Genomic DNA, 25,184 nt, shown 5'->3' with positions numbered 1-25,184 from the left:
CTACATCTGCTACTATTGGAGGGCGCAGCCAGCCAGAAGCAGATGGGCTCCCCCTATTAAGTCAGGTTCTGCTCAAGGTTTCTTCCTGGAATATGGGAGTTTTTCCTTGCCACAGTTGCCATATGGCGTGCTTGTGGGGGGTAAGAGGGTTAAGGCTGCCAGTCTTATGACGTCATTTTCTATATTTTTGATATGTTGCTGAGTAGATCATAAACAGCAAAGAAAAGTGATTGATAATGACTGACTGACTATTATTGCGTTACATGCTTCAAATGTAAAGCACTTTGAGCTGCATTCTGTGTATGAAAGGTGCTATACAAATAAAGCTTATTATTATATTATTATTATTATTATTATTTAAATCTAGAGGGTATTTGATGATCACTGTAAAGTTTTGTGTAGTTGAAAAAGTGTTGGAATTTCCAGCTGTTTATTGCGAGACAAGGCCTTTCCTTCATTCATTGAACGTGCGCTGTGCTCTAATGGAAACCTTATTGCATAGCGAAGTAGCCTAAATTGAGTTTTTTTTTTTAAATTATGCATGGTTTACTTTTTATTAAATTCGTAGGCTGGAATGCCTTGCGGCAATAATTGTGTTTAAATGTAGTAGCCTAGTGCTTCAGCCTCTGGCAAGCTCCAAAGGGGGCGGCTATATTGAGAGCAACGTGTTGGAGACCCATGGTGTAACGAGACAAGGTCTTTATGCCGCTGTTGTGTAATTTATTGTCTTTAATCATGTTTAGGCTATGTTTGTTTGGGACAAACAACAACGAAACAAGATCAATACAATTTTCTTTATTTGTCATATGATGGATAAACAACCATAATATGCACGTCTTCTCATAGGCTCCTCAAGAAATACGCACTGAATAACGTTTGGCTGTAGCCGCCGGATAGGTACCCGCCTACCAACATGTACGCGCATGAGAGCTCGTGCCCAACACGGATTTTCGTGCATGGAGCTGGTTCCAAATGCTCTATGCAGCGCCATATTTGAACATGGCGTATGCTAACATGCCGAAGCTAATCTGCACGCTCTTGACCCCCTGGTTGAAGTAGCACGTCAATAGATGACGGACAAGTGGCTTATTCAATCATATGCAAGCATTTTTTGATTAGGCCCAGCCTTCTGAAGCAACACTTCAATGGATCGGTTCCAGATGGATGAGTGGAGCTAGGCGGAGCGAAATTCATCTGGCTAGGGTCAGGTTAACAACATGACTCATTATGTCTGTAACTCTATAAAACATTTACTTTCATAAAGGACGCACACCATCCAGCACATACACATGGAAACGATATTTTAGGTACTTGGCCACGAACTCAAAACGTGTCTCTCTGAAGCCCTGTTCTAGAATCTTTGCTCTGAAGGCTGCGTTGCTAGGCAACATCAAATAGACGAAATGAGAGTCCTTCCAAGGTATTAAAAGTGTAAGTGTGATTACGAATGGATGTGTGTGGTTTGCAATTAGAATAAACAAGAAATAACATTTCCAATAATTTCCCATGATAAATTACATAATATTGGCATCTTCCTTACTTGCGAAGCTCACACTAATTCCACCGCATTTAGTGAAATGTAATACAACGTTGCCACCTAGCGTTCAGATGTACAGTAGACTATTTAACATTAACGTGACATTCCTGCCTATTCTTTCGTCAACTCCATGCTTTTAGGAAAACAATCTTTTTATCATAGTTCCCTCTTCAATGAGCGATTACCAGCTCGTTTTTGTAACAGAGATAGCTGTTTATTGTCCCTATTTTTACAGAAACACCTGTTCATATTAATAGTATGGAGTGCTGCCGACCACTGTTCATTAGGCCCAGAATTTCTTGCATGTCTTTGCAACAAAACAACACAGTAAAACCTAAATGCCCGTAAACATATGAATTTGCATACTTGTAACATTTTTAATAATAAAAGTGGATTTGAGGGGTATAGCTCCATTCATTCTGCACTTATTCGTGAGCGCCTTCATGTGGAACCAGAAAAGGAACTGCAACCAGTTCAGAAACCGGAAGTTTCCAGAGAGTGGCGGTTCTCTCAGAGCCCGTCTACGGAGAGCCTTGGCACTTCCTATTAAGCCTCATTGTATCGACATTGGTTGCAGTTCCACTAGAATTCCACTGGGGGTGATCGCGGGCGAGTGCAGGTTGAATGGGGGTCTGTGGAGCTAGATGGCTAAATGTATCTCTTTCACCTGCTTGTCGTGGAAGAATCGTAGATTTTATTGTAGTTTATGCAAGTTCAATATAGATTTTAGATCTAAAGTTGAATGAACGAGTACTTAAGTCCTTTTCATTTCTTACAGGTTGGGTCGTTGTTGCCCATATCACGCTAGGATTGTGCTAATGAATGACGTCATTGACATATTTGAAAGGCTTTTTAGAAGACTTACGTGACTTCAAAAAATATAACAATCAACAGTGTGTATTTTCTTTGCCTCTCCTAGCGAATGCAACATTCAAATTACTACTCAAAAAATTATATCCAGAGAAAAGTGGATATTGAGGGGTAAAGCTCCATAGACCTCAATGCATTCTGCACTCGTCTGCGAGCGCCCTCAAGTGGAATCTGAGGAGGAACTGCAACCAGTCCAGAAACCGGAAGTAACCAGACAGTGCCAATTCTCTTCCTATTAGACATTCTCTGGTTCTCCCCTTATTAGACATTCTCTGGTTCCACAAACACAGCTAAGCTAGCTGGCATCCATTACATGGGCATGAAGATAAAAAGTATGCGTGCTGCCCCTAGTGGTACGGCGGCAAATACATCCCAAATATCTGAAAATTAATAAAATACACTTTGCAGAAATGTTTGTGATGATTAAAATGTCCGGATATATCCACCTGCTTTATTCACACTCCTTTCTTTCCCCTTTTCTCTTCTTTTCCTCTTCTTCCCCCCTTTTCCCAGGTAGACGAATGTTCCCCTCGTCAGGCGCGAGGGGCGGGATAATCGGTTGTCTTTCAAATTCCCTCTGCACGCAATAGGACAGCTATGAGTCCCATGTGTTTCCTACCAGCGGAGCTAGTTGGCTAGTTCAAACTTTTGCCAACATAATAAAAGCTTAACTCGTGTCACACTGTTCGCCAACAGCAACATCCATCTTATTTGTTTTCAAGTAGCAGGGAATTCAAGCCAAACCGTTGCAACTCTGCCATCAATCATTATGTTAAGCCCGCCTAACAACTCTATACACGATTTGATTGGCCTGATAGAAGTTTAATTTTTCGAGCTCACAAGCCAACGGAGAGTTGTTAGACTAGCCCTGCCGCTAGGGTGTGTCTAGATTTCTAGGCTATTGGTTGACTGCTTCAAAACCGTAAATCTCAATCGCACGCACAACTCTCGTTCCTTGACCCCAGCGTCAGAATGCGACGGTGAAGGTTTTACATTCAAGTCTATTAGACAGCCCTATGCGTTAAAAGACGACGAGGGATTTACGTTCAGGTCTATGGGGCGGCCTTCATCGTTCAGGAGTGACGCAATGGGGTACCTTCTGCTTCAACTGTTGACGACAGGGGCAGTGACCAAGCCTCAATATGTGACTAGGGGTGAGACTGTGTTGGCCTAACAATGTGATGTTTTACCTCGAGTCTATATTCAGATATACACTTTAGTGTAGCATGTGGAATGTGTTTGTCAGCCAACATTTTCTTATTTTCCTCGGTCATAGCGCTGCTGCAGGCAGGCAGTAGGCTAGGTGAGAGATAACGCCCGCCCTCAGAAACAACTGATAGATAGGTCTGCAAAAATAGCACAAAGAGAGGCCAATCACTTGCCTGTCATTCTGTCAGTCACTTTCCCTCTCTCTATCAATCTCGCATGAAATTGACAATAGTCTCACTCCAGACTATGGGACATTTCATATTTTGATTCCAAACGGCGAAACCAGTCGAAAAGCGACTAGTTTGCAGGTATGAATTCAGGTTTTTAGGCTACTGTTCTGTCAAAAAGTCATCCCCATGTCAGACATTCAGATGCTATATTTCACCTACAGAGGGCACCACATACTTGAGAGATCGTTTGTTTCTGTGATGTGTGACACCAGACACTCAGACCAATATAATTTTACTGTGATTTGTCCATTATTTATTAGTGTTTGTCTTCAGCCTAGACTTTTTACATTTGATGTTGTTCGTGTATGAGATTGTGTGATATGAACTAGCAACTTCACACAAAATAATAAATGAAACAGACCTTAGGAAGCAGGGACACAGATGAACACGACAGAATATCATGCAAAGCCGATCATGTTAAATATGGTGAATCTTAAGTGTGGTATGATGGCTGTTTCAGTGTTTGTGTGTGTGTGTGTGTGTTTGTGCATTCATGGACATTTTCTCTCCACACTCTGTTTTCCTCCTTCATCATACTCCTGCTTGGAGATCCACATTTGCTGGAAGGTGCCCTGGTCAAGTGAAGGATTGAGAAAGAAACAGATAGAGAGAGGGAGAGAGGTGAACGAGACTAGGAACAAATCAGAGAAGAGTCTCTCTTTCACATGTTTAATTGTATGTGTGTGTATGTATGCATGTATAATTGTGGGTGTGTATATATGCATGTACAATTGTGGGTGAGTGTATGTGTGTATAGTGTAGCATAATCTGTGTGTATGTAGGCTATACTGTGATATGTATAGAGAGAGACTATGCTGGAGAAAGACTCACTAGTGAGGCCAGTATCGAGCCTCCTATCCAGGAACTGAACCGTCGCTCCATTGAGCTGTTACTGGCTATGAGCTTCAGCCTCATACTCTGGTGGGAGCAAAGGAGATAAAGAAAAAGAGACAGAGAGATAGATGGGAAGCGTACTTACAGTGAATTACAGAGAATTAGAAATGACGGAGAGAGAAAGAAAAAAGGTTCCAGATACTAATTAGATTTCATTTAACAATCAACATTACTAGTACTGTATAAACATTACTAGTGTGTGTGTGTGTGTGTGTACGTGTGTGTACAAGAGAGACTACCGGCGGTGCTTTCTGTGACAGTTCTCTATTGAGCCTCTCTGTAAATCCTTGTAGCAGTGTGTTGCCCCCAGTAACAACCACACTGCCATACAGACCCTAAAGAAAAAGACATAAGTATATTTAATAACAAAGTCCAATAGGCACTCTGTGCATATTTCTTCCAGTCAACTGCACTCAATTACACTTGCCTTTTCTTCCTAAGGGACCACATCTGTCTCACTCAGAAATATAGGATATACAGTATACTGTATGGATTAGTCAAGGCAAGTCAAATTTATTTTCATAACACATTTAACGCAATAGTGTCAAAGTCCTTTGTGAGTGAAAAAAAAAAGAAAAGAAAAATATTTAGTCTAGGACTAAGCTGGCCCATGAGACATACACAACCAAGAGCACATACAGTGCAACAGGAAAGTTTTCAGACCCTGTCAAGTTTTCCACATTTTGTTATGTTTCTCATCAATCTACACACAATACTCCACAAAAAACAGGTGTTTGGAGTGTTTTGTAAATTAAGAAAAAGACAATATATAATTTACATTTACAAGTATTCAGACCCTTTGTTATGACACTTGCAATTGTCTTCTATATGCTTCTCTCATCTTCACAAAGGAACTCTCTAAGTAAGTTCGGAACGTCACATATTACCAACCTCTTACGTGTATGTGTCACTTACTATTCATTTCTATACAAACCAAATCAGCGGATTCCTAAAGAAACGCAAGCACCCACACCATAAGTGTATCTAAATTAGCTATGTAAAATTACATTTTACCGTGACTCGAAGAGCTGCGACAAGAATTCTCGGGCTAACCGTTGATGTGCCTTGAGAAAGGTTGGGAATAGGCTCCCACCAGCCCAGCACTAAACTCCGAGTGTGGTACACAAAATCGTGGTGCAGCTACTGCAAAAGCTCTATCTCCTCTTTGCTTGAGTCTGGAGCGTGGGACGTGCAGAAGACCCTTGATGCAGGATCTAAGGGACCTGGGGGCTGAATGGTAGTGGATGAGATCTGATATGTAGGGTGGGGCCAGGCCATTTAGAGCTTTAAAAACCATCAAAAAAATCTTAGATTTTGTACTGGGTGGGCAGCCAGTGGAGAGAGGCTAGAATGGGGGTAATATGCTCCCGCTTTTTAGATCTGGTCAGCAGTCTTGCTGCCGCATTCTGGACCAGCTGGACCTCATTCATACCATAATTTCCCAACTATTAGTCAAGGTTTATACACTGATTGTGCAAAAATGAGGATAATAAACAGGGCCAGTTAATATATATCTCGAATATATCTTGTTAATATCTATCTTGTTAAAAGAAGGGAGGCGGACTGGCGCTGTACATTAACAATAGATGGTGCAATCCCGGACATGTAACAGTAAAGGAGACTGTATGCTGTAAGGATGTGGAGTTATTAGCGGTTAGTCTCCATACTACATGGCGAGGGAGTTCTCGCACGCAATTGCTGTCTGTGTTTACGTTCCACCTCGAGCTCTTCTGGATACAGCGTGTGACGTCATCCACTCTACAATCGCAAGGCTTCAAACCCAACACACTGACGCCTTTTTTGTGATCTCTGGCGACTTCAATCACATAACACTGGACTCCACACTCACGAATTTTTACCAGTATGTTGACTGCCCTACAAGGAAAAACAGGACAATAGACCTCATGTATGCAAACATGAGGGATGCATACAGTGCAAACCCCCTCCCCCCACTGGGAAAGTCAGACCACAACCTCATTCATCTCCAGCCAATGTACAAGCCCAAAGTACAGAGGCTACCAGTTCCCACACGCACCTTCAGGAAGTGGACACCCGAAGTGGATGAGGCTCTGAGAGACTGCTTCGAGTGTACTGACTGGAGTGTGTTACAGAATGGAGAGGACTTGGAGGAGGTCACACAGTGCACAACTGACTACCTGAACTTCTGCATGGACATTGTTGTTCCCACCAGAACTGTACGCTGCTTTCCCAACAACAAGCCTTGGATAACCAGCAATGTCAAGACCCTTCTCAACAGGAAAAAGATGGCGTTCAGAGAGGGGGACATGGCAGAGCTGAGGCGCGTGCAAGGGGAACTCAAATTCAAGCTGAAGGAAGGTGGAACAGAAGCTGCAGGAAAACAACTTGAAGGAGACATGGGACTGCATGAAGGTTATCACTGGCCTGAAGAAGAACAGCAGCTCTGTGGAGGGGGACCTGCACAGGGCGAACCAGTTGAACCACTTCTACAACAGGTTTGACTCCCCTGCTCCAGCTCCAATGGCGGTGGTCTGTCCACCATCCCCCAGCCCCCACCCTCACACCCCCTCAATACCAGCGCAACACTCACCTCCATCATCACAGGCTATCATACCCCCACCATCACTGGATTTTGCACCCCTCCCCCACATGGTGATCACGAACAATGAGGTGACAACGACCTCAGTCAACAGCCATCAGACACACAGATCCCAGATGCACCCCTCCCCCTCCCCTCCCCTTACACCCCTCACCATTACAAAGGATCAAGTGACAGTCCAATTTAAGAAATTGCGCAGCAATAAAGCAGCTGGGCCTGACAGACTGTGCCCAAGGCTACTCAAGGCCTGTGCTGCTGAGAAAGTGGGCGTGGACGATGCCATCACTTATCTTCTACACAGGACACATTCCCACCTGGACAAGGGGAAAAGTGCTGTGAGAATCATGTTCTTTGATTTCTCAAGTGCTTTTAACACCATCCAGCCCCTCAGATTGGGAGACAAGCTCTTGCAGATGGGTGTGGACGCTCACCTGGTAACCTGGATTACAGATTACCTGACCGAGCGACCACAGTTCTTCAGACTGAAGAACTGTCTCTCTGACACTGTGATCTGCAGCACCGGAGCGCCACAGGGAACTGTGCTCTCTCCAGTCCTGTTCACCCTGTACACATCTGACTTCTGCTACAACACCGAGTCATGCCACATGCATAAGTTTTCTGATGATACTGCAATTGTGGGGTGTATCAGGAACGGGCAGGAGGAGGAGTACAGGAGCCTGGTGGAGGACTTTGTGCAATGGTGCAAACTCAATCATCTTCAACTTAACCCTTTAGGCGCCAGAGGTTTTTTTCCGAAACGATCAGTTCAGATCAGACATCTTCATTTCAAAAGGCTATATCTTAAAAGTGATAAGAGATAGAGACTTTCTGTAAATTAGAGAAATATTAAGGATGACCCAAAGTTTATGTAGAGATTAAATGTTTATATCTAATTTGCATATTATGACGTCATATGGTGGCGGCCATCTTGGATTATAGAATTTTCATGAAAAGTTGCATGTTTGAATGATAAAATGCACCACTTCTTTCCCCCCAAAATGTCCCTCACCTTCTGTATGCTATATTGCACAATACTGAATGCTCAGGTAAATAGTAAGTAGTGAACAAACTGTGTAAATCATTACTAATAAATGGCCGAAACAAACCAAATGCATGTAGCAGTAGACTGGCCTTTTGCTGTAGAGATTTTCCATTTACTACATACAGTAGGCACTCTGATTCCATGTATGGGGCACATATAGATTATTCAGATGACACACAAACACAAGTAGACAAGACCTGTTTAGTTCAAAAGCTCATTTGCCACGGCAAGGCACAGATCAGGAGTGAGATGACGAGACAAGACAAGAGACAATGTTAGTATTTTTTTTCTTTTTGTTGTTTTTGTTGATGTTTTTTTTTCTTAGCTGACAAAGACACACACATCACAAGGACATGAACACACAAAAAGGAACACATAGTGTATGTCCTAAATGATCAGGGAAATAGATAGCAAATCAACAGTGTAAATCATTACTAATAAATGGCTGACATTTTTTTTTTTTTATGTAGCAGGCCTTTTGTTGTAGAGATAATGACTCCCTATCCCTATCCATACAGGGCCGGCATTCCCATCATCTTGTGATAGACTATGCATGACCTAATGTGTGTGTGTGTGTGGGGGAGAGGGAGAGGGAGAGAGCGTGTCTCCACCTCCACCATGCGAGCAGCATGGCCAGATCTGCCTCGCGCGCGTCGAATGGAGAGAATTTGCGCAGCTCGGACTAGGCCTACTGTCATTCTCATTGCGACTCCCCACACTGCCACTACGTTCCCCCCTAACTCTCCTATGAGCACTTCGACCTCGTCTAACATACCCAGTCGCATTAGACAAAGGCTCCACCACGTTACTGTCGCCGCGATTGTGGAGAGGCAAAAGACAGAAGCTAGCGCTATTAGGCTACCTCCAGCCTTGTTCGCCACACCACTAACACCCTGCTAACTTCCCGATGAACACTCCGAACCCGTGAAACATTATTCCCACCAGTGACATTGGGCAAACGATTCAACGTTTGTGCTTGGTGTAAGCTAAACTATGGAGTAAACTCTCACTTTGTCCAGCTGCATCATTGAAGGCAGGGACGCATCTGAAGCCTCACTAAACGAATCACCGTCATTTCCTGAAGGCAGATATTCCCCTTCAGAATCAGGGTCCGCGAATAGAAGACCCAACACTTCATTTCAGGTAAACTTTTTTGATGCCATTAGACGATAATCTAATGCAAATACTCGCTAACGTTGACAATATCGCTCTGACTAAGTGGCTCACACGCACACTAGCTCCGGTATTGCACGCACTGATTCAATGCGCTGTAGCTCAAAACTTTTGTTTAAACCATGACCTTTTTCGGACTCGGGGATGACGTATGACATGTCTACCACCTAGTGGAGTGGATGTCGAACGAAATATGACACCCTATTTGACTAAATCGGCCGTTTTATTCAGTACCGCATCTTGTCGAGTAAACTCGACAGTGGCGCCTAGAGGGTTAACACTTCAAAGACCAAGGAGATGGTGGTGGATTTCCGCAGGTCTAAGCCCACTCTGCTACCAGTCCACATTGATGGGGTCAATGTGGAGGTGGTTAGCACCTACAAGTATCTGGGTCTCCACCTGGACAATAAACTGGACTGGTCAGCCAACACTGATGCACTCTACAAGAAAGGGCAGAGCAGGCTGTACTTCCTGAGGAGGCTGCGGTCCTTCAATGTGTGCAGTAAGCTCCTCAGGATGTTCTACCAGTCTGTTGTTGCCAGCGTCCTCTTCTATGCAGTAGTATGCTGGGGTGGAAGCACAAGGAAGAAGGATGTGGGGCGAATTGACAGGCTGGTAAGGAAAGCTGGCTCTGTAGTGGGAGCTGAACTGGAGTGTATCACTTCACTATCTGACAAAAGGACCCTGAACAAACTGATCAACATCTTGGACAATGAGTGTCACCCACTCCGCAGCACTATTGTTAAACAGAAGAGCCTGATCAGCTGGAGACTTCGCTCACTGCCTTGCACAACTGACAGACTGAGAAAGTCATTTGTCCCCAGGGCCATTGAACTGTTCAATGCCTCACTTAAGGGAAGAGGAGAGATAGACTTCTCTGCATAGCACATATGCATAACCCCCCCCCCCCCCCCCCCCCCTCCATGCCACAGCCGAACTGTGGCCACACTTATACATTTTCTTAAATAGTTAAATATATAGACTTTCCTTTACTTTATTTCTGCATTGTTGCACTGTTGACTTACTCATTTGCACTATCACCATGACCACTATCACCATTGCACTACCACCATGACACTCATTCACACAGAGCACCTTAGAGCACCTTACCATACCTTACTATGCACAGAGAATCACAGGCTCAGTCCCTGCCTCAGTCATTGCAAGCGCCTCTGATTTATTAATCACCACTATGTGGATACTGTTTTTAGAATTGATTTAGTATATTTTAGTATATTTTTATATATTGTATTAAGTGTTAGTATAATTTGTATTTTAGTATATTTAGCATATTCTTTATCTTCTACTGTCCTTACTGCTTAGTTGTGTTTTTATATTATATACTTTAATTACTCTTCTGCTGTTAAAGAATGTGTTCGTCTTGTATGCATGCTGCTGAGACCTTGAATTTCCCCTGGGGATCAATAAAGTATCTATCTATCTATCTATCTATCTTGCATAAAACACTGTCCTGCAGTTAATACACAATGTGGCTTATACACAGGAAATTACTGTAGTGACCATTGGGACCATGGTTACTTGTCTGACCAAGGCCCTTCGTCCCCAATTACTCAGTTTGGTTGAGCGGCCAGATCTGAGAAGACCCGGTTGTTCCAAATATTTTCCATTTGAGAATGATGGAGGCTACTGCTCTTGGGCACTTTCAATGCTGCAGAAATGTTCTTGTATCCTTCCCCAGATCTCTGTGTTGACACAATCCTGTCTCGCAGATCTATGGACAATTCTCTCGACCTCGCTGCTTGGTTTTCACTCTGACATACATCATCAACTGTGAGACCTTATATAGACAGATGTGTGCCTCTCCTAATAATATCCAATGAATTCATTTAGGCACAGGTGGATTCCAATCAAGTTCTAGAAGCATCTCAAGGATCATTGGCAGAAGTAGGATGTACCAGAGCTCAATTGCAAGCATCATAACTGAGGGTCTGTTTACAAAACACTCCAAACACATGACAAAATGTGAACAACTTCTGAAGGGTCTGAAAACGTTCCGGTTGCACCAGTGGCGATTGCTGCTCTTAACAGGGGAAGCTCTGATAAAAATGGTCAATTATTCAGTTAATATTATTAAGGTGCTATATTGTTCTTTGAGGGCAACAATTATCCCAAAACCCAGAATAGGCCAAACAGTAGGCTATAGAGTTGACATGGCATAATGTAGCCTACACCGTTATATAGCGCGCTACCTAACTTAGCCTAAATACACAACTGAAACAAAAGCAAGTCACAAACTCTGTAACTCCACATTACGGTTTTATTTACAGTATGCTATTTACAAAGACAAATAGAAACCGACTGTATTGCTCCCATGAGAATTTGAGCTGCAACTTGCCTTGCCTCTCGACTTCACCTGCCAACACTGACGGTACCGATCCACTTGCACGACACGTCATACGCGTAGAGTCGCACTGCCTCCCCTCGTTCAGTCGTGTGTGGGCATTTTGTTTAAAATGTCAGTTACCAGCTCATACTCAGTTCGTTTTAACGTATCTTAAGTGTTTTTCCACAAATTGACCACAATTTTAGGCATGTACTTAACAGTATACAACACATTAATAGCCTAAACAAACTATGCAAGCCATTTGGAAATCTTGTTTTATTTAAACTACTCAATGCAATCTCAAATCCTCACCAGAAACACTAACAGTCAATATATTCATCCAAATCCTAGTTTCGTTTGTTTTATGGACTACTAGGTGGCCGTGGAAGAGATTGTTAAAACATTATTTGTCTTGTAAGCGGAACCAAAGTTTCACAGGCATCGTTGTGGTAGAACAAAGGACCTACAACCTCGTCCTTTCATTGGAGAGTCGCCTCGCGTTCAACGGATTCATTTGCATAAAGATGGGCTTCACCTTGAATTACCCATATGATGTTTGTCAATTTTAAAGACAATTTTTCATGTAAAGACATTTGTAGTTTGTTTCGTAACTATTGAATTACAACATTGTGAAAGATCGTAATTCCAACGACTACAAACCCATCAGTCGCGCTAGTGACGTTAGCTCATTTACAGCCACACTAGATTGTACAAGCATACCAGCAACAGGTCTTAATTGGGCTTTCCTTGCCGAAGAAAATACCATGAGTCAGAGGATTAAACACGTCAGGTAAGTTGTATTCATCCATAGACTGTACATTACATACTGTTAAGTGACATAGCAGGCAGCAAGATGCAACCGTTAACTAGCATAACAGCTCTTATCGTTTCATTACGTTGGTGACGTACATCGTTCGAGACGAGAGATGTAGTCCACTGAGTGGATTCGCACAAAACCAACATAACTTTTGAAGTCTATCGAACAACAGTACTTTCTTGACGTGAAAAATTATCTTTTAAATTCGCACACATCATATGTGAAATTCGTTGCACAATTCAAACTGGACCAAAAAATAATTGTTATCTCTCCATTAACTCCCGTTCATAATTTTTTGAAAGATAGGTCCCATGGACCGGAAGTAGAAGGGGCGGGACTTCGCCACTCTATGACGGTTCCTCCAATCATCATACAGAAGCTCGGCGTCCAGGCCATCCCAGAGACGCCGGGCTTCCCTGGAAATGACTATTTTGTGGCGCTTGTCCAATAAAGAGCTAGCTTTTCTGCACTGAGATCAGCACACTCTGTAGTGCCATTAGGCGTGTTCGACTTGAGGCAGATCTGTGCAGATCTGACTTGATGTGATGCATGCTGGGTTGAACACAATGCATACTGGGATGGACCAGAGAATGTCTAATAAGGGGAGAACTGCCACTCTCGGAAAACTTCCGTTTTCTGAACTGGTTGCAGTTCCTTCTGTGGTTCCACATGAGGGCGCTCGTCCACGAGTGCAGAATGCATTGAGGTCTATGGAGCTGTACCCCTCAAAATCCACTTTTCTCGGGATATAATTTTTTTTCAAGTAATTTGAATATTGTATTCGAAAGGGGAGGCAAAGAAAATACACTTGGTTGAGTATTATATTTTTTAAAGTCACTTAATTGTTCTAAAAAGGATTTCAACCGTGTCAATGACGTCATTCATTAGCACAATGCTAGTGTGTTATGGGCAACAACGACCCAACCTGTAAGAAATCAAAAGGACATAAGTACTCGTTCATTCAACTTTTGACCTATAACCCATGTTGAAGTTATACAAACTACAATCAAATCTGAGATTTGTCAACGACAATCAGGTGAAAGAGACAAATTTAGCCATCTAGCTCCATTGACTCCCATTCATTCTGCACTCATGGCGATCGCCCCCAGTGGAACCCTGGTGGAACTGCAACCAAAATTCGGTACAATGGGACTTAATACGGAGTGGCCAGGCTCTCCGTAGACGGGCTCTGGTAAAACAAAGTAGCCATGGGGGCGGTCCTTGTCATTCCGAGGTGCCCTGAATGCACCCTTAGCCTGCAGACAGATCTTGCAGTTGCCTTCCCTAGCGTTCATGGGGTTCGGAAAAACCTTTCTCCGAGTGAAAACATCATCATTTCACGTCACTTAATGTGTGAGTCAGAGGTCGGAAACTGGGGCTCGGTTTTGCTAACAGAGTTGCCCAGTTAGGGGCTCGTCCTCACTTTTGTCGTCACGTTGTAGTTCGTTTGTAGTCCATGTGGCCTTTCATGTCCAACAGTTTTAATGTGAACTTGGGAATTTGCCCTTTTTATCACTTGAAAAGCTGCATATCTTTCTTTCACGAGCATCTTACACTATATTTTAACCTGTTGAGGAGTGAATACTTTAAGACAATGCCGTTCCCCAGAGAGTGAATTATTTTCCTGGCTCCTTCTAGAATTCTACACGAACGTTCTATAGTTTCAGTGTTCTTAAAATTGTTTAATGGCAGAAAAGTCCCTGAGGGTAATTGTTGCGTCATGTTATAGAACCTTTTTCGAAAACGTTCTAATCACATATTTGTAATCGTACTCCCAGGGGCCCAGCTGCATCTGATCACATATTTGTGACCGTACTCCTCAACAGGTTAAGCAAATACAGTTGTTTGTTTAGGATTAGTGAGTGTATGTTTTAACCTTTGTTGTGGCATCCATGTTTGTCACACATTCGATGGCAAAGCACTTGAACACTTGCTGTCGGAAAAACAAAGTAGCCATGGGGGCGGTCCTTGCCATTCCGAGGTGCTCTGACCTAGCGTTTATGGGCTTCGGAAAAACCTTTCTCCGAGTGAAAACATCATCATTCCGCGTCATTCACGTCACTTAATGTGTGAGTCAGAGGTCGGAAACTGTGGCTAGATTTTGCTAACAGAGTTGCCCAGTTAGGGGCTCGTCATCACTTTTGTCGTCACATTGTAGTTCGTTTGTAGTCCACGTGGCCTTTCATGTCCAACAGTTTTAATGTGAACTTGGGAATTTGCCGTTTTTGTCACTTGAAAGCTGCATATCTTTCTTTCACGAGCATCTTACACTATATTTTAAGCAAATACAGTTGTTTGTTTAGGATTAGTGAGTGAATGTTTTAACCTTTGTTGTGGCATCCGTGTTTGTCACACATTCCGACGGCAAAGCACATGAACACTTGCTGTCGGAAAAACAAAGTAGCCATGAGGGCGGTCCTTGTCATTCCGAGGTGCTCTGAATGCACCATGAATGCACCCTTCCACGAGCTGCACGAGCTAAAACACGCCCTCATGACGTCAGTTCAAAGACGTGATAGGGCCATTTGGGAGGAATGTCCTCATGACGATTATGACGGGAGTCTCATGCTGCTTCCTTATGTTGGAATATGCGAAAATAAACAGAAATCAAAGGGATACCTTCTTATACGTGATTTCTGCAACAATGGTAGGCTAGCCTACTGAAAACGTTTGGATATTCTGTTATTTTCTGCTGTTGGCTAAATAGATAGACACATATATAGGGGAAACACTTGATATTGAATTTATGTGCCACAATGCAGGCCTGTTAACTGTATGACAACAGTGGTTTATTTAAACTACATCAAAAGAATTTATTTCGTCAGTCATCATGCTCATTTTAATGAGTAAGAATGAAAGTTCTGCTGTGTTTATTGCAAACAAATTTCCGCGATATCTCCCGCGAGTCACGTCAGGCAGACTGTAGGCAGACTCTGTTGTAGCTCCTCCCGGCTAGCCTTTGAAGATCACGTTTGTAGAAAGCCAGACCAAGTCAGATCTGCCTCAAGTCGAACACGCCTATTGAAAGTCCAGTGAAGCCGAGCGTCTATGGGTTTTTTGCATGTTTTTTTGATGGATTGTGTCGTCACAGCAATGTATTATGGGTGCGAAATCACGATACAAGACCGGCAAAACCTTATTGCTGAACAAACTAGCCATGAAGATGAAAATGTTTTCAGCATGTTCTAGTTGGAATAATAGGCTAGAAGCTAATGTAGGCTAATAGTGTTATTTGATGCGATTTTCCGTGATATTTTAGAGGAGGCTGAGCTTCCCTAGCCTGGAAACCAGACTTTCTGACTTCGCAGAGAGTCTGGCCTAGATCCATAGGCGTTCGTTTATTTCCGGGTGGGAGGGCACAGTTTGAGGTTTAAAATCATTGGAGTTCCTTTGAACCGCTTTGAACCAATCACTAACAACCGGCGTTTCGTCATACAGAGAAGTTTCTCTGCAGCACGCCCATAACAAGCACGGGTGCATCTTATCAGCATACAATCACACGTTTCATCTGCGTAACTCTCGCCAAAATGCATCATATAGTGTTTTGTAAATGTAACCCAAGTCAAACTATCATATAAATGCATAAGTACGTCCAAAGCGCCACTTTTAAGCTTTTATGCGTTGTCGTTTTCGGGTGAAATGACCTTTTTTTGATACAATCGCGTCAAAATCTCTATTTTTCAAATACTATGAAGGCTCGACACAACATGAAACTTTGATCGAAGTATCATCATATGTAGAGACACTGATGATGCTTCGATCAAAGTTTCAAGTTATGTCGAGCCTTCTTAGTGTTTGAAAAATAGCGATTTTGACCCGACCATGTAGCCTACTAAACTACAGTTTGACTCGGGTACGTTCGTAGCCTATTTCAAGTGACAAAATCTATGACTAAAGTTTAACTGACGATATAATATCCTACTCCACTGTGACTTCGTTCATGACACTCCTGTTAATAGGCTAAACTATTATTTACATTTGCTCAAAGATTTCATAAGTATAAGTCATTTTCGCTCCCTACGTTGATGTATTCCAAGCGATCTGCTTCAGGGGCGGGGACGTAGTAATTGAAACACCATGCCTGGGTACGTAATCGCTCTCAGGGACGCCAACTGTTCGCTGGTTGGTCGGCTGCCCAACTGCCGAAGTAAACGAGCGTGAATCAACCTATTCCAGACGGAGTACTGTAGGGAAAAGAAATCGACCGGATGTATGTAGACAGGCCAAGGCCAGGCTAGAGCTTCCCCTGTAGTCTTAGAGCAATCGCCTCTGGGTTGCACTGTACATACCATCTCACTTTTACACAGAGAATGATTAGATTATGTAAATGGATCTCACTGGACGGATGTCGATGTCACACATTCCGATGCTGGTGGTGACCACATGACCTACTCCCAGCATGGTATTCCCTGACAAACCCTAATACAGGAGAAATAATATTATATAATGTAATCTGGTGTTGTTGTGTCCTGACATGCATGTAAACACTATCAATATATTGACAGCTCCTTTTATACTTTATGCAGTACTCTTGAAAATGCAACAGAAGTATAGTAGCCTACTGGGTCTCTCTAGAGTAAAGTGGGATGTTGCCCTATTTATAGTCTACCGAGGTGTTATGTTGATATGAGCCTTTTTACCTTGACGTTAGATGGGTCAAAGAGGCCTTCTGGGATACGTAGGCGCTCAGCTCCATAATCTGTGGTGAAGCCATTTGGCATCTCATAGTGTAGAGTTGGCATCTGAGCCGCCACCCTAACCACGCCCGTGAGAGCGACGCACAAACACAGAAATGCACACACACACACACACAAAACCTTAGAATGCCAGTGCACTAGTCTGTTGGTATGGGAAACACATGGATTTCAAGAAATGCCTTTTACACTGCTGGTCAGAACACACCCTCTATCCCATGAAGTCAAAAATAAGTTGTAAAAAACTGTGTATATGTCTGTGTGTGATATGGTGTGTTTCTAAGAATGGTGTTTCATAGCTACCTAGGATCACACATCAGCTCGAAATGAAATTTGGATCATGATTTGAAGATAGCAAACTGCAAAAACTCTATTTGTGCAGTCAAATGTAAACACCCCGTCAACATGGACTTGAGTGCAGTGAACTAAGATAAATAAAATGGTGTGATGGAAGATTTCACCACTTACTGCTCATCATAGGGGGAGTCAGACACCTGCAGAACAGATGCTTGGAAATCCTGAATCACCTCCTGTTAGCGTGTGGAATCCAGAATTGGATAGAGAACGGAATGGAGAATGAGTAAACAAAGCAGATAGAAAATGGATTTAGTGTGGGCGTAGTTTTCTTGTCATTAGTCCCATATTGTGTGAGGCAACAGTGCAAGTGTGAATTACGAAGCCGATGTTCTTACATTGCACATGTAAGTGTGCCACGATTTTGAAACTGGAGGGAGTTTATCTTTCTTAGTCCAGTTTGGAGGCGCACCCTCTCTTACCGGTTCCTACACATGAAACACACACAAACATGATATGCAAATAAAGATTTTGGAAATCAGTTTGGAGAGAGAAAGGCAAAAGAACAAGAGAGAAAGATGAAAAGTAAAGCAGACTGCACCTTGGAAGCGATCATATAAGGTGGTGTGATCTCAATATTCATCTCCTGGAACAGTTCTCTGCACTGCATCGTGATGAAGTCTCCAGCCAAGGGAGATTTAACAATACCTGTATACAGGCAACAAAGTTTACTGTAAACTAGGCTAGAATCCTTTAAAGGAAAGAAAATATTGTTGTTATATAAAGGAATAAAAATATTGTTATATAAGCAAACAAGCACACTTAATGCAACTGGACACTGGTAATTCTATCTAAATAGTTATGCACACCTTGAAGGGAAACACCTTGAGACAAGGTGCAATGGGTTCATATTGAGTATGTGTGTGTGTATGTGATTCCTTACCTTGCTGCAGGACATACCCATCATGCACTGGGATGGCGGTGGTGTGTGTAGCTCCACTGTCCAACACCAGTCCTGTTGCACGGCCATTAGCAAAGCTATAGCCAATGATGTTAAGGGTATGTGATGCCATGAAAACCATCTAATGAATGCAATTTTGATCTGCATACATACAGTATGTGCATGTAACTACTGTACATGTTTCAAGCGTGTGCATCATGGTCTGAAACAAAACACTTTAGCTTGTGAGAACTGCATCAGCAATTGTTTTTTTCTGAATGGAAGCATGCTATTAGTTTGATGCAAAAGCATGTTGGTGTTAGAGTTGCAGCATTAAATGGTGGATTCTGTACTTCTGACAAATGGTTGTGGATATTTGGGCTCAACCACCAGTCAAATCGCAGCCCTCCATTTCACGCTCCTAAAGAAACATGTTGATTGGCTGGAATTGTTTTAGGCTTGCTGTTAGCCACTATGCTTGTTTCCCATTTACAGATCTAGAACTCTGTACAAACATTGTTTTTTCAGTACACACAGACCAGAAAGCTCGAGGGTTGTGTAGTGCAATTCACTGAATTTCACAAGAATCATATTGGATTAGAATCACAGATATCACCTTGAAGTTTTCAGTTGGATAAGGCACATTGGTTGTAACTTGAACAGTGTCCCTTGTGCAGTTTAGATTCTGATGTTTGAATAATACTTTTCAGCATTTTTGATTGGTGATTGATTAATGCTGCCTGAATGATAGCTGATGACTGGCGACTGAGGAGTTGTGATTGGATACGCAGTGAGAACGGCAGTCTTGCACAGGAAGAAGGCAGGTATGTTGTAGTGCTCAAACATCAGCTCAGTAAGCTTCTCTCTCTTCACACGAGAGTTCCACTGTGAAGGAACACACACACACACACACCACAGACAGACAGAAACACACATGAATATTCATAATCAGCACCACTTTAGGTGTGTGTGTGTGTGTATGTGTGTGCAAGCATGTGAAAAGCATGTTTGCTTACTGGGGCCTCAGACATGAGCACAGGGTGTAGGTTGGGCTCTGATTTGATGTATTTGCTGTATACATGATCCACAATGGCCTGGAATGCCTCCCAGTCCTCAACTGAGACAGGGAGAAAGAGTGACATAACAGCAACATAGCATGTTAATGTGTGCTAAATGCTGGTTTGTGTGTGCTTGTGAATTGGTGAGTCCTGTGTAAAATTGGCCGACATCCACAACCTAATGATGATAGATAGATAGATAGATAGATAGATAGATAGATAGATAGATAGATAGATAGATACTTTATTGATCCCCAAGGGGAAATTCAAGAAAGGACTGCGGGATCAAGGCCCGGTGTGTGTGTGTGTGTTTGTGTCCATTTACACATATTTAGATATGCTATAGAAATAAAATTGAATCTAATTTGATAATTTATTTGTTAGTACCGGTACTGTTTTTTGTATGTGCTATACTTTAACTTGCATACTGTACATATTAACACTGTAGCTGCTGTTATCATTGTAAGTGTTGATTATGTATGTATGAATGCAGGTTTTGTGTGTGTGTGTGTGTGTGTGTTTGTGTGTGAATGCTACTTGTTTGTGTGTGTTGTGAATGCTGGTTGTGTTGACTGTTGTCATGTGTATGACCCAGGACGGTGGCTGCCACCAACATGAATAAGACTAGCAGTCGCTCCCACGCAGTCTTCATCGTTTTCACACAGCACAGACGAGATCAGCTCACCAATCTGGACACCGAGAAGGTGTGTGTGTGTGTGTGTGTGTGTGTGTGTGTGTTTGTGTGTGTGAGTGTGAGTCATACTCATGCCATTCTTCAGCGGTGAGATTAGCTCCACTCCTGCTCGGGGCACATGTAGAGCGGGTGTGTCTATGTGAAAGCTCCGCCCAACCAAACTCTCTTGCCCCGCCTCCGTCTCATCTGACCCCTCCTCTTCTATGTGCACTCCCAGAGAGGTGGGGAAGTCAGCCTATGGTAGTACCCAACTGATCAATCAGGATGAACATCAAGGACAATCAGTTATATAGGTGCACCATAATGACAAATATGGGGCTGATGGACAGATGGGTTGATGAATAGGAGTGTGGCAAGGTGGACAGGAGACTCACTTTGGGGCAGTCCTCTCCTGCATAACCTGCCCGTGTGGAGAAGGAACCGATGTCAAACACCAGTGCACCTACCTCATCTAAAAACACAGAGAGAGGACAGTGTAAACACATTGCACATGCCTTCCAAAAAAAGGAGCAGAACGCAGGAGTTGGTGAGGTGATGTCATGGTAGGCTAATGCATTTGCTGTGGGAGTTGTGCATGAGTGTCTGTCTCTCTGTGTGTGTGTGTGTGTCTGTGTGTGAAGAGGAGACAGAAAATGGGAGACAGAGAGAGAGAGCGTAGGTTACTTCAATCCTTTATGAACCATCTGAGACTGTTTATTATAGGCTGCATTAAAAAGCTGTTGCCACTCACCTCCGCCGTATACACCACCGCTCATGCTGACATTAACCCGTTTCCCAGTGTCGGTAAGACGGAACCCTTCGCCTATCTATTAACGGCCGGTGCAGGAACTGAGCATGCACGCAACAGACAAATAGCGAAACAAGTCTGTATGGTGACACAAAATATAAAGGCGCTACTGCTTGATATGTGGCTTCAGGAACGGGTGATGACTTGAATAAATAAAATAGACACAATCTCTCGTCTTCTTCTCCCGGTGCCAACCGCCTAGCCAAATAGCAGAGCACGAATGATTGGTCGAGCGGCCAAAGGGTAGACTACGCTACTCCGTCAGGTCACGGTTCCCCCAGGTAATGTGAATGGTTAGTGTCAGTTCGTTAAACTCTTTGACGGAGCTGCATTCCGCCTTCATAGTGGATATGTTCCTCTTGCGCCTTTAATAGCTGATCTGTCCCTTTTTTCATCAGAAAGGTGCTAAAACAGGGACTGACTTAAAGGTGACCATTGCAATATGCTGTTATTACAATAGCCCTCGTTTAATTCCTCTGAAAGCGCACAGATGGGCGTGTTAGCATTAGCCTAGCTGGAATGAATCGGAAAACTAGGCTTTTCTATTTTAGTGTCAAACTCTAAACAGGAGTTCTGAGTAGCCTACTGTCACGTCTAACGTTTTGATCAGAGCCTAGAATCTTTGGCAACGTCTGACTCCGCATAATTTTGGGATATGGTTGCTGGGCAACGTTTACCCATCTTCGGTCAAACCATTCTGATCTTTCTATCCTCTCCCGTGCTAGAGTGCATCTTTACTTGGTGCATTCCTGTGCAGCGCGGAGTTGCGTCACCTAAAATTATTTTTATGTGTTTCAGCAGCATTAAGTAGCCTACATGACTAAACAGAATCATTTTGGTTCGCGGTCTCTGCCACTACGGGTCTCTTCCATCCGGCAACATAAGTCGCTTCTGGTTTTACTTTTTGTTAATATATTTGAGTTACAAAAGCCCCAGCATCGCAGTCTTCGTCTGCTTCGCCGTCTATGTGGCCATACATGTTTGGAGTTATCGACCCAGGCGGACATAGTGAAAATTTGTCGAGAAAAGGGAAGTGGAGAGGGAAGAATGGGATATCAAAAGACTCGGGGACGGACTCGCCCTCAAGTCAGTGAATCCGCCAGACTGTCAGACTCGTTTTTGGCAAGATCAGACGGATGTGTGGGTCCAAAACGGATCCGGGGATCCGGAACGAATTGGCTAGATCCCTTACAAAATATAGATAGGCCTATCTGCATAATAGGCTATTATAATGTCCAAAATATTGTATTTCTACAGTAAAGTGCATAGCCTGTAGGCCTAGCGCATGTTTGTTTCGTGTCCAAACTAGTTACGGAATTCACAAAACTGCATTTTTATTTCACTTGAAGTAGTAGGCATAGTGCATTTTTGAAATGGTTGACGACCGGGTCAGAAAGGGATCCGGATGCAGCTCATCACGGGCCCAAAATCGACCCAGGACGGATAGACTATCGCAATCTGCCACTGCCGCGGCAGGGTTGTGTGCGAGTGGATCCGGACCTGTTCTGTTTAGAGCCCACGATAACTTGCTTTCTGTGCAGTGTGACTGAGACAGAGATAAAGGGTGTTATGTTTGCTGTCCTAACATGACATGCTTGGACTGCACATGCATGAATATATGGCAAGCTGTTCAAGACAAAACATCTGTCAAAATAACGCCTCCACGTGTAGATTTTTTACTTCTTCAGGAGTAGGAGTCAAAGAGTGCAGGGGACAAGTCGAGATGGGCTATGAGACATACGTTCACACTCGGTATCATGTTTCAATACACTTTAGGTCAATATCACACCGGAATTCTCCTTTAATATGAGAAAAAAATGTATTACAAGTTTGCTGTAATTTAATGTTTACATATGCAAATTAGGCATTATCTAATTAAATATGCGCTAATTTACATACATTTTAAGGCACGAAACCTGAGCATTGGATACAGCCAAGTTCAAAATTATGTTTTCATTGTGTTCAGATATTAGATGGGAAAACATTTACAGAGGGATTTATGAATATCTACTTTTGTTATCCTGTAAATCAGAAAATGATGTCACTAGCCCTAAAAAAATCGCTTTTTTCCATGTTTTTAGGCATACAATGTCATGTAAGTCAGGCTAGGAATAATATATCAACAAACCCCTCTGTAGAAATCTTCGACATATAGTTAGGCATAAGTCTAGAAAGTTTGCTTCTGAAGTGGAGTTTTTGAGCTCAGAGTGTGAGCGGAAACTCATTTTGAGAAAACAGCCTTGAAAGACAGCCAATGAGATTCCGTTCTCAGCCTAGACTCGCCTTTGAACTTTCGCGATTGGTTACTGATACAAAGGAAGTGTCCATATATGGATCACATAGCGTGATACAGGAAAAACAGAGCTTTCCAACGGTAGTACACATGTTATGTTTTGGATCACGGTCGCGGGAGTGCATGCAAGGTTAGAATGCTAACTTTTGCTGAATTTAGGAGAAATATACAGGCGCGAGTAGACACAATATAATGAAATAAACACCTAAATGTGTAAATCGGACTTTTTTGTTGTAGTAGTGTGATAGAATACATGCTAAGGTAACATACTAGCTCAAAATCTCGAAATTGACCAGTGCATGAAAAAACTATGTTTTCACCTGCCGTGTCTCGCCTTAATCTGGGATGTCATCACTTTATATGATATACAGTATCAGAATATTCTATTACTGTTAAGCCACTATGAATATTAAAAAACACACAACCATGTTTCCTGTATCAGCTCTTCTACTCTGAGTCAATTTACTCAGGTTTGTCACTCAACCACGTAGCCTACTTGGAATAGCCTACCCCTCAGGTGTCTGAATGGCTGATCTCACACTCGATCAGTAGGAAAAATGTGGGCAGGGGAAGTGGTTGAGCACTGCTCTTCCATGCCCACATCCACGGCTGAAGTGCCCTTGAGCAAGGCACCTAACCCCCTTACTGCTCCCCGAGCGCTGCTGTAGCAGGTAGCTCACTGCTCGGGGTTAGTGTGTGCTTCACCTCACTGTGTGTTCACTGTGTGCTGTGTGTGTTTCACTGATTCACAGATTTGGATAAATGCAGGGACCAAATTCCCCCTACGGGATCAAAAGAGTGTATATATACTTATACAGAAAGGTTCCATTAACATTTACATGAGATCAGCCATTCAGACACCTGAGGGGTAGGCTATTCCAAGGAGGCTACGTGGTTACGGGTGCAGAGAGACCTGTAACACCTCCCTGAGGGGAGTGGGGTGAACAGTCTGTGGTTGGGGTGAGAACAGTCTTTGATGATGCTGCGCGTCTTACGCAAGCATCGCTTGTCCTGGATGGCCTCGATGGATGGGAGCGAGGAACCGGTGATGCGTTGGGCAGTTTTCACACCCTCTGCAGTGCTTTCCGGTCATGGGCAGAGCAGTTGCCATACCAAAAAGGTGATGAAGGTGGAGCTCATAAATCAAATATTCAGTCACAGTCTAGCAGATGCCCTGCAGTAATGCAATGTAGAGCTACACCTTCCTCAGTTCCAGGGGTGTGAGGAGACTGTTCAGCTCATTTGTGGTAGTCCTTGAGCAAGGCAGTTGTTCTGGGGAGATATAAAATAAATAAATGAATAAAAAGGGATTTGAGATGCATCTTATTTTTGTTAGAGTGAATTACATGTGAATAATACAGTGTTGGGCAAGCTACTTGGGAATTGTAGTGAGCAAAACTATCAGTTACTCTGCCATGAATAAAACTTCACTACACAAAACTACCACCCCAGTCAAATGTAGCAAGCTTAGTAACACAAACACAGCAGGAGTTCACTACATAGGAAGCTACTTCACTACATAGGAAGCTACTTTAAATTGTGCTAATTTCACATGACAAAAGTGTAGCTTGTTTGGCCAAGCTACTTCATATAAAGAAGTTAAGCTATTGAAAAGTTACTTTATTCAGGAAATAGTGAAGCTACCACCAACACACTTATTACTAGCTAAGCTACAAGTAGCAACTGCCCGATAATAGGCTACAGTCTGTGCCACTTGAGTAAAATTCGCC

At 43.0% G+C, this 25,184-nt stretch overlaps 1 protein-coding gene and 1 long non-coding RNA gene across 3 annotated transcripts; one reads left to right on the top strand and one right to left on the bottom strand.

Annotated features, from left to right (window-relative positions):
* The first annotated feature begins 888 nt into the window (after positions 1-888).
* Positions 889-24,569, top strand: LOC121689580. Its single transcript, XR_006024821.1, has 4 exons — positions 889-1,049; positions 1,431-1,437; positions 15,733-15,738; positions 24,559-24,569. It is a non-coding gene; the product is annotated as an uncharacterized LOC121689580 (long non-coding RNA).
* actl6b (actin-like 6B) lies at positions 4,097-21,767 on the bottom strand. Of its 2 annotated transcripts, XM_042069458.1 has the most exons (14): positions 21,105-21,767; positions 20,749-20,825; positions 20,444-20,609; positions 19,639-19,739; positions 19,410-19,507; positions 18,626-18,720; positions 18,284-18,390; positions 18,081-18,170; positions 17,857-17,918; positions 17,335-17,449; positions 17,033-17,113; positions 4,980-5,075; positions 4,678-4,764; positions 4,097-4,418 (listed from the first exon to the last, which is right to left on the bottom strand). In XM_042069458.1, exons 1-14 carry the CDS (start codon positions 21,127-21,129, stop codon positions 4,338-4,340), a joined length of 1,281 nt encoding a protein of 426 aa, XP_041925392.1. In that variant the 5' UTR covers positions 21,130-21,767; the 3' UTR covers positions 4,097-4,337. The 2 variants fall into 2 exon arrangements, with proteins under 2 accessions (XP_041925392.1, XP_041925393.1); XM_042069459.1 differs by lacking the exon at positions 17,033-17,113.
* Positions 24,570-25,184: the final 615 nt, after the last annotated feature.

This window comes from Alosa sapidissima, chromosome 18 (assembly GCF_018492685.1).
Source record: "Alosa sapidissima isolate fAloSap1 chromosome 18, fAloSap1.pri, whole genome shotgun sequence".
NCBI classification, from domain to species: Eukaryota; Metazoa; Chordata; class Actinopteri; order Clupeiformes; family Clupeidae; genus Alosa; species Alosa sapidissima.
Note: the sequence above shows the minus strand (reverse complement) of the source record. Positions and strands in the feature narration are given on the sequence as shown.